The 10,317-nt window shown below is 36.6% G+C and overlaps 1 protein-coding gene across 1 annotated transcript; it reads right to left on the reverse strand.

The window, feature by feature from the left end:
- Positions 1-1,968: 1,968 nt before the first annotated feature.
- On the reverse strand, positions 1,969-5,015 carry LOC147284070 (linamarin synthase 2-like). The gene is made up of 2 exons (XM_086243144.1): positions 4,439-5,015; positions 1,969-3,022 (listed from the first exon to the last, which is right to left on the reverse strand). The coding sequence occupies exons 1-2, from the start codon at positions 4,950-4,952 to the stop codon at positions 2,094-2,096; spliced, it is 1,443 nt and encodes a 480-aa protein (XP_086099270.1). The 5' UTR covers positions 4,953-5,015; the 3' UTR covers positions 1,969-2,093.
- Between the last annotated feature and the right edge of the window lie 5,302 nt (positions 5,016-10,317).

Raw genomic sequence — 10,317 nt, forward strand, 5'->3', positions numbered from 1 at the left:
ACACACTGTTAGATTCTGCATTACACACACCGTTTGTCCAATGATTGGTTTTATCTAATTCTAATTAAGTCCAATTAATATTTTTTTTGGTGAGATAATTGAAATATACTTGGAGCTTCGTGGAAGTTTGGCACTTTTGGAATTGGGGGATATTTATGGGTATTTCATAATTTCTCCCCTTCAAACAATCTCGAGGACCATTAATTGGCCCGGGCATTGGACATTCGTAAGGTTTTTGGCCCATACTATCAACCTGACTTTAATTATTCAATTTAGAAAGTGCCCCATAATTATTGAGGTTTGGTCCCCCTTTTGGTTGAGTGGAAGTTAATATAGATGGAACTAGAAATGTGGACATATTGTCGAGAAATTATTCTATTTAGTAATATAGTAAATTAGGAAATTCCTTCCAAACACATATTTCTCTATTATAATTCATGTAATTTATTTTTCATGTGTTAACGCTTTAACTAATTGTCAACCTCACTCATTATAACCACTTGAAATGATGATCATTCAATCAAACGGGTAAATAATTTTCGATTGAACTAATTTTTTGCAATAATGATCCTTCAATGGAGACAAAAAAAAAAAAAAAACAGTTTCGATCATCAAAATACAACGTAGAGTGGGCCCCACAAGAGATCCCTTAAATAAGTTTATTTGAGAGATCCCTCAATGGAAGGGGTCTGTATATGTATTTGTGAGGTTCATTCCACATTGTATTTTGATAATCGGAACTGTTTATTTTTTTGGTCTTTATTGTAGAATCGTCCTTACAAAAAATTAGGTTAATCAAAAACTATTTGACCGTTGATTAAATGGTCACAATTTCAAGTGTTTATCGAAAATATTTATTCGTCTATTTATTTTATCAAAGTTTGATAGCTTAAGAGTTTTCAATTTGTCTTTGAAATGGTCATCATTTCAAGTGTTAATTACAAGCATAATCTTTGAATATAAACCTAAAAAATATACGGTTCGGATCGTTGAAATATATATAGAGTGGACCTCATGAGGAATCTCTTAAATAAAATTATTTAAGAGATCCCTCATGGAAGGGGTTTGTATATATATATATTTCCTAATCAACAATTTTTATGAATTAGATTTTGTAAATTCATTTTATGCCCTCAACCTCATGTTAAAAAAAATTTCATTGTTCGACTAAAAAAAAAAGCCCGTTGTTACTTCTTCAATTTTGGTGCTTTTAATGCTAATGATTCATTGTTCTTTTCTTCCAAGTGCCAAATGGCCTTAAAAAATTAAAAGATAATACTTATCTCCTTGTAACAAAAACAGATTCCAAAATAATAGGGTAATTTACATTTTATACCGCTCAAGTATAGGTCATTTTTCACTTTGGTACCCGATGTTCAAAACGTTTCAATGTGGAACCTAAAGTTTATGAAAATTGGAATGTGTCTCTTCCGTTAACTTTTATGTTAATTTTTACTGCATATAGCATGTGTGAGATTCATTTACAATGATAAGGAAAATAAATTTACGCTACGTGAAAAAAAAAATTAAAAAAGCTAGCTAAAATTTTATAGGTTAAAAATAAAAATCAATTAAAAATTTGAGAAATTGAAAAAACAAAAAACTAGGAACGAAAGAGATGAGGGAGGAGGGAGAGGTAGGGATGAACGAGATAATTTTTTATATTTAGTTTTAATGTTATCTTTTAATTTTTCTATATATAATGATTTAATTGCATTTTTCTAATTTCTTTTTTGTTTATTTAGTTTATTTTATTTGTCCACGTGATGTAAATTTATTGTCCACATTAGTGTAAATGCATCGATCCCACACATGCTATATCTAGTCAAAGACTCAAAATTAACAGAAAAGTTAATGAAAATGACACATTGCAATTTTCATAAACTTTAAGTTTCATATTGAAATATTTTGAATATTGGGTATAAAAGTAAAAAACAACATATACTTGAGGGGTGCAAAATGTAATTCACCCAAAATAATATATTTACAAAGGATGAATGTATAGACCAAGCAAGGGATCTTTATTTTACAACTCAATAAAAGCAAACAAAATTTGATAGTTCTATAAAAGGGACCAGTAGTACTCATTCACCTTATTGGAGAGCCTCCTTAATCATTCTATCAAAATTATTGTACGATGTTCCTCCAATATCAGTAGCTTCTAAAGCTTTTTTCTTCCATTCCTTTGCCTTTTGCCTCATCATCATCCCTTTCTCCCCTTCCAACATTTCCTTAACAAGTGCCTCAATTTCACTGCGCTTAACATCATGGTTCACCTCCAACCCAATTTCCCAAGTGGTGCATGCATAACGACAGTTGGTTTGTTGCTCAGCAAAGAAAGGCCAGCAAATTACAGGCACACCCTCAGATATGGTTTCTATAGTAGAATTCCAACCACAGTGGGTTAAGAAAACCCCAACTGATGGATGTGCTAGCACTTTTTCCTGTGGAGACCAACTTGCTATATAACCCCTATACTTAATCTCCTCAAAAAATTCATTGGGTAAAATTGCAGAGTCTCCCTCCACCACATCAGACCTAACTACCCACAAAAATGGGTGTTTGCTATTTGCAAGCCCCCATGCAAATTCTTTGAAATGTTGGTCTGTCATCGTAGTTACGCTGCCATAATTTACATACACAACTGAATTGGGTTTCCTTTTGTCAAGCCATTCAAGGCATTTTGCGTCCTCTTTCCATAAGCTTGAGCTAAAAGACTTGGTCAATTTGCTTTCTTCAGGGACATGCCGACCAAGCAAATTAAGTGGGCCTATGGTGTAAATGTTGGGGAACATGGCTGAGATTGCCTCTAACACTTCATGTTCAAATTCATCAAATGTGTTGAAGATGATTGCAGAAGATTTCAAACAATTTTGTGCTTCGGTTCCCAAGAAATCAAACATTATGTCGTTGACATCAGTAACTCTGATGAAGCTGGGGATGTCCTTGAGCCGAACATTTTTCATTCCCGGGATCCAATCAATTGGTGTGTCCAGCATACCATCGTGCATAAAATTTTCATCTGAAAAGATAAGCAGGGAAGGTGAAAATGGTTTTATAGATATTTAAGTAAACTTGAAGATCTCAGATATCACAACTACATATTTAAAGAGAACATAACTGTTGAGAGAAATCTCTTATTGAAAATGGGAGGGCCTTATTAATGACTTATAAGGGTTTGAGTTACTCATCTCATGGTCAATTGGTTTTATGATGAATGTCTAGATTTCTTCATGGTATCAGAGCAGGTTATCCACGTGATGCGTCTAATGGTTACACGTGTTTCTACGTTACCCAATATAAATTATTCACGTGTTAGGCTTAAATAATGTTAAACATGCGGGGCGTATTGAGAGAAATTCCAAATTGAAAATGTGAGGGCCATAATTACTAGTGGCTTATAAGGTTTGAGCTACTTCTCCCATGACCAATTAGTTTTGGGATAAATGTCTAAATTTCTTCAATAATCAGATATTTTCAAAGCCAGAGTGTGAAGATTGACTATTTTATCCAAAATCAATTTGCTAGGGGTGTAGAAATCTAAAATATTATAAATTAGTATGCAAGACTTAAACTTTCAAAGGCAAGATATACTCTCAACAGGTACAACCCCTGATCATATATATGTAACGTGACTGAGCCAAACATTATATTCGTGATGAGAAGGATGTGCCATATATTAATTTCGGGGGCCTGTGCCAAGATAAAGAATGAGGCCTTTTCTAACAGTAAAACAAGGGAAAAAATATTATCTTGCTCGATCTTACATAAAAAGCCATCATTCAATTACTAAATCAAAATCAATTGACATGCATTAGCAAATACAAAACAAAACAACGAGACGAACTTATTCAGTTCTTTTATATGGCAATTGATCTACTCATCAGTGCATATGCAATCTGAAGAATTAAAAAGTCTTGACTTTACCCTGTTACTCATAATGATCAAAGAACTATAAAAATATTGAAAGAAAAAAAGGCTTAATTAGCAGCTTGGCACGTTGAGGGTCTTTGGGTAAGACTTTCAGAAGTTGTGTGTGTAAATGAGAGGGCCCCCACTTGGGGAATTAGAGGAATAAAAGGTGTTATTGAGGCACAAGCCTTCACAAGTCACAAGCTTGTACATATTGTTGTTTGAATCTTTGATGTTCTTTCTCAATAACTATCTCAAAAGTTTGGACATTGAAATTGTTTGATTGAGAATGGGATTGAACCTTGTATCTTGATTGAGTAAGAATATAGTATCTGATGATATCATAGGAATAGGAATTATAATTAAGGATTAGTGTCTAGATATGAATTTCCTCCCTCCAGCCAATTGGCGTCAAGATTCTATCTTCTATAATATTATATGAATATTTGTATGCAGATTAGTGTCAAGATATGAATTACTCAGACCAGCTTAACAATACAGATGGTCCAGAAAGAAATTAAAGTACCTCTGAATGGAACAATGCCTCGTTTGAGGAGTTCACTGTATTGCAGGTATGCCATGAATCCACATGCAGAGGCAGTCCAAAATTGAACCTCTGGAATTTCTAATTCCTTAGCAGCTTGCCTCCCAAACCCTGTGATTCCATCTGAAATTACACAAGTAATTTGCGGAATTGTAGATGAAGAATTGAGCTTAATCAGGAGCTCTTTAAATGGACCCAGACAGGTTTTCCTGGTGGAGTCACACAACGGTAGAACATCTTGTGTTGCATCTTTATCCGAAGGTGGCAACCCGTCCGGTATGGTCTCGAACCGAAAGTCCGGTAGCCCCTTAACGGAGTCCGGTCCTTTGGACCGGATAAAACGCCTGTGGTTGAACTCAGTGTTGACAAAGGTTATGTGGAATCCCCTTGAGTGTAGAAGCTTGGCTAATCGCATCATGGGGCTAACATGGCCTTGTGCTGGGAAAGGGACACAAACTGCATGGAGTTTTTTGGTTCCTAGTGCTACTGAACCCATGTTTACCAAACTAGGAGAGACTCAGGTTCTTATATTACAGAAGGCTAAGTTTGCTAGCTCTTGGGGCATTAATTTATAGGAAGAGTATTGCTAGTGAGTCAATCAAATGAAATGGCAAGTGGCCGACAGGACCGGTCCAAGGATTTAGGTGGCTTAGGCGGCGAGAAAAAAAGTTGAGGCCTTTTCCTGATTCAATAACTAAAATTAATTGACAAAAAAATTAATAAGATATTATTTGAGTTAATAAAATATTATTAATTGGCCATTTAATTGGCTCATCTTTGGTTAATAAAATATTATTTTATTTGAGATAATATTTGAGTTTAAGATCTATTAAGTTCATGCACCATCCTTGTCATTTGTACGAAAATCTTTACTTGTTAAAATGAATGAACTAAATTTTGATAAACAAAATTTTTGCGAAATGGTTTGACTAGAAGTAAAGTTTTGTCCACATTATACACACATTTTGTTTTTTTGCTGACATATATGGGACTACATACAAATATACAATGATACCCTAAAGTCTACATAAACGAAAGTTCAATGGTGAAAAGTCTCCCAATGAGTTTTGCAAGAAACTTTCACTACGAAGTAGTTAAGAGATCGATAACGTTGTATGACTATCCACAGTGCCAAAACAAATGTTGTTGCTACTGTAAGTTTCAATGGACGACATTGGGCGGGAAAGAGAAGAAAATAGGTGGGATAAATGTGTATATATTATAGTCGACATTGACCATATGTATAGTCGAAAATATATTTTGGTCGACCAAGCCAATATATTATGGTCGACGTCGACCATACGTCGTTCTCTGAAATCACAAACTTCTGAGGTTTGGGTTTGGTTTTGAATTTGATTTCGTTCTGGGATTTTTAGAGATTGAATAAATTGAAGGCTGGGTTTTGTTAGTATTAAATGCCAGGCTGCCCATGATGGCTCCTAGCTCTGACGCCGAGATCTCATCGTCGCCGTTGATGTCAAATTTCTTGAAGACCTGCTTGAGCTCCGCGATCTGAGCGCACGTGTTGAAGGACGAAGATCGCGACGATGTGCTCATTGCGAATGGGGTTGGAGTACCGGCTGTGCTTGATGGGCTCGATTTCTTCTTCCGGGAGAAGAGAAATTTGAAACCCATTTGGAAGAGAGAACCAAAAAACCCAGAGGAAATAAGAAAAATGTGAGATTTAGATTTTGGGTATTTGATGGGATACTGGGCTACTAAGATATATAGATCACTTAATGGATGGGCTATTACTTATTGGGCTGCTGAATATAAATGGGCTGCTAGGATAGTTATATGATAGAATGGCTATTGGGATTGTTATGTTTCCATTTTCTATATATATTTCATACCAGGGTGTGTAACGGGACATGAGAGAATTGATATTTGTTTTTTAGTATTTCTTTTCTTTAGCTTTCTTTTAGTAAACCGATGGGGGAACCCATCAATATTGATGAATTTGAAGGATGGGTTTTTGTTGTTGCAGGTACGAGAGTCGAGAGGAGGTTATTATATGACTGAGTAAATGTGTGAGAGAGAGAGAGAGAGAGAGAGAGAGAGAGAAAGAGAGAGCTAATTTCTTCCATGGCTGCGTTTGGGTTTGGCTTTTGTTGGAGAGAGAGAGAGAGAGAGAGAGAGAGAGAGAGAGAGAGTAAAGAAAGCAGAGATGAGAGCGGTTGTGCGGGAAAAATGATTTCAGAGAACGAAATGTATACAACTCAATACAGGGGTCGGCAATGCGCGGGTTGGCCTAAATTTTTCGGATTTGGGTCCAGTTTGGACTTGAATTAGAAAAGCCCAATAAGGCTTTTGGGCCGGGCTGGGCTGGGTCTGGGCCTTGATATACAAGCCCAAGGCTCGCCCGTCGGGCTCGAGGCTTGCGGGTTTGGAGGGTCGGACCGGGCTAGGCCCGAACGAGTGGCCCATAATGGGCCTAAAGACTGTTTACACATATATATATTTTCAATAAAAAAAATATAGGATTTTGGGTTTTGGCTATGTTATGATTTGAATATGAGACCTCACATAACAAGCTTCAATTCTCAATCAACTAAACTAACTAATTTATTTGTTTAGTGTGTGAATCATGACATATTTAATAGTTTTTCCATTTGTTTACTCCAATAAATTATTAATATGGTTATTCAGTTATTATATAATACTATTATGTTAGTAATACTGTAAAATCATAAATAATAAACTTTTAAAATTATATACAATATTACAACTATAATAAAACATAAATGTATATGTGTATATACAACTTTTATAATACAACTATAATTAAAGTTATTAAACCACGATCGTTCATTAATTCGACCACCGTTATCTCACTTTTACATTTTCAATTGAGCTAATTTTTTGCATGGATTATCTTTGAGTGAGGAACTAAAACATGAATGGTTCGGATTGTTGAAAACTGATTAAGATGTAAGTTTCTACATATAAATACACTTGAAGAGTATAATTATAATAATTTTCTTGTTGAAACCTTGTCGTTTCCATAATTGTGAAGACCACAACGTGATTTCAACAATCTGAGCCGTTCATTTTCTATGTTCATAGTCAAAGATCATCATTATAAAAAATCGGCCAAATCGGAAGTTCTCTACCCGTTCGATTATCATTAGAAAAACCACGATCGTTCATAAATTGGACCACCGTTACCTAACTTTTACATCTTCGATTAAACGAATTTTTTGCAGGGATGATTTTTGAGTGAAGAACTAAAAACATGAACGGTTCGAATTGTTAGAAACAAAATTACATCATATATTTATAAAACATATATATATGTAATAAAAACTCTAAACTCCAAACACTCACCAAACCCCAAATATTCCTTTTAAATATTTAATACAAAACTTGAGATTCATTATATATTAAATTATTAATACATTATATAAATTATATAAAACCTAATTTATTGGAGTAAACAAACAAAAACCTATTAAATATATTATGATTCACAAACTAAACAAATAAACTAGTCAACTCAGTTGGTTGAGAGTTGAAGCTAGTTCTGTGAGGTCTCATGTTCGAATCAAAACATAGCCAAAATCTTATATTTTTTTATTGAATATATATATATATATGTGTGTAAACGAGCTTTGGGCGGGCCTTGGGCTTCAAGGAGATGGCCCAAGTCCAGCCTAAGGGACTTTTGGGTTGGGCTGGGCCAGCCCAAATTTCAGGCTAGATCGAACTTTAGGCCCAATGGGCCGGGCAGGCTTTAGGTGGGATTTGGGCCTTGAGCTTTTTGGTGAGGCCTAGATATATTAATATTCATTGATTTCAAAATGGGATGGCATGAAAGGTAATATCGACAAAATGCAAGGGGCATTTGAGAGTTTTTTTTCTCCAAACAAATCCCATTTTTTGCAAAGATTATTGATGGTGCTAAATTTGAAAACGGATCATGTAAAGGTGCTATGGGATATATTTCCCAAAGTTGTTTGTTTGAATGTTTGATACCTCTAGCATTATCATTGTTAGAGAAAACGTGTGAACCTTAGGCTGTCTTTACCGGAATGTGAGAGTGAGAGCGAATTAGTGCAAAAATTGAGGCCCACCAAACAAAATCACATGAGGCATGGACGCATGGACGCATGGACGCATGGTTAATTGAGAGAAAGTGGGAGTGATGAAATAGCAAGGCAGTCCTTCTCTTTTAAATTTGGGTTTGTATAATTGTGTTGGTATTAATTAAAAGCAGGGGGTATTCATGTTGTGAAAAGGGCCGACAGGAGGGGGTATTCATGTTGTGAAAAGACAACATTAGGTGATATATCATTGGTACATGTTGTAGCACGAATTCTCCAAGTAGCTAAACTCAGAAAACGATGGGTCCTGTAAACACAAGAAAAACCTTCGGAGGTATGGTGACACCGGTGTGGTGTCGGCCAAAGGCTCTCCGACGGTCAAGTCAGTAAGCAAGATCAATATCAACTCAAAGCAGTGGGCTTAGAGCTTTAGAATTACGTACCTTTGAATGATCTTATGAGAGTCTATTTATAGGGGATGATTTAATCCCTATGGCCTTAGGATTGTAAGTTGATTTAAACTTGTAATCACCGGGAAGTATAATCCATATTGGATTGAACTCCTATACCTGAATCCTTGTTTGGAGAGGATTCAAGCCATTTAATTCGTATGGGAATTGGTTTCCTAGTAGAACATGAAGTTCTTAGGTCCCTTTAGTCGTGGTTTGTATAGTAATACCTCCGTGTGCTTGTAATTGGAAGCATCCGCGAGTTTGGGTAGGAGCATGGACCCATCCGCGAGCTTGGATGGATCCATGGGGTCGGGTGGTTCCAATGGTTTGGATGTATTCATACATTTGGAAGCATCCAGCCCTCCTAAGTGTGTGTGGCGATTGTTCCCCTTACTCTGTGCTCAATGGGTCCTCCAATTTTATGGTGTTTGTACCCCCGGCGTTGTTGGTGATGGTGCCTCATCCATAGGACCCTTTTAGACTTTCACAAGTATGAGTCCTATTCTTTAAATCAAGGCACCCCCTTTGTTATAGGTGATAGAACCTTTGTTTATTGGTCCCATTATATTTATAAGGGCATAGGTCCCATCCTCTAAGTCAAGGTACCCCCTTTTCATATAATATCTAGGGGCCCTATGCCTTTCTCTAATTCTTTTCGGATCCACTTCAAATTTGTGACATAGGTCCCATGTAGAAATTATCCATGGTCCCACAATTGCCTCCAAAAATACATCCCGTGAATACCCATTAGAAGGGATGTGTTTTTCTTGACTAAACATGCCATGCCGCCCCTCCGGATTTGTGCATCATAGCTCCGAAATTTTCACCTCCTTTTTTTTTTTTTTTTTTTTTTTTATATATATACTTTTGCTTTGGGTCTTTGTCCTCATATCCTAACTTTTGAATTTGAAACCCTACCTTATCTTTTATTTGAATTTCAAACTCCAAAGCCTCCTTATCTCCTTATCTCCTTATCTCACACCTCCTATAAAATTTCTTAGAACCTTGAACCATCCCCCATCTTTTTATTCTTCAACTTTCCTCTTTCCCTTAAAAACTTCAAAGACCCATAAACCCAAAGGTCCGGCCTTCCTTGTTGCACTTCACACCGGTGCCATCGTTGCTCAGCCCACATACCGCCGTCGCCGACTGCCGCCGACGCCCGTTGCTGCCGGTCTCGCCGTTGACGCCAATCGATCCCGCCGCTAGTCTCGGCGGCTGCTCCTCCCTTGCAATTTTCTCTGCTCCTAAAAAAAAACTTCAAAGACCCCAGCGCTTCAGTTCTGACCGCCCTTGCAGCGCCCCACATCGGCGCCATCGTTGCTCGGCCTGTGCGTCGACCGCCGCCCATTCCGCTGCTTGCTCC

Source organism: Dryas octopetala, chromosome 5 (assembly GCF_963921425.1).
Source record: "Dryas octopetala chromosome 5, drDryOcto1.1, whole genome shotgun sequence".
NCBI classification, from domain to species: Eukaryota; Viridiplantae; Streptophyta; class Magnoliopsida; order Rosales; family Rosaceae; genus Dryas; species Dryas octopetala.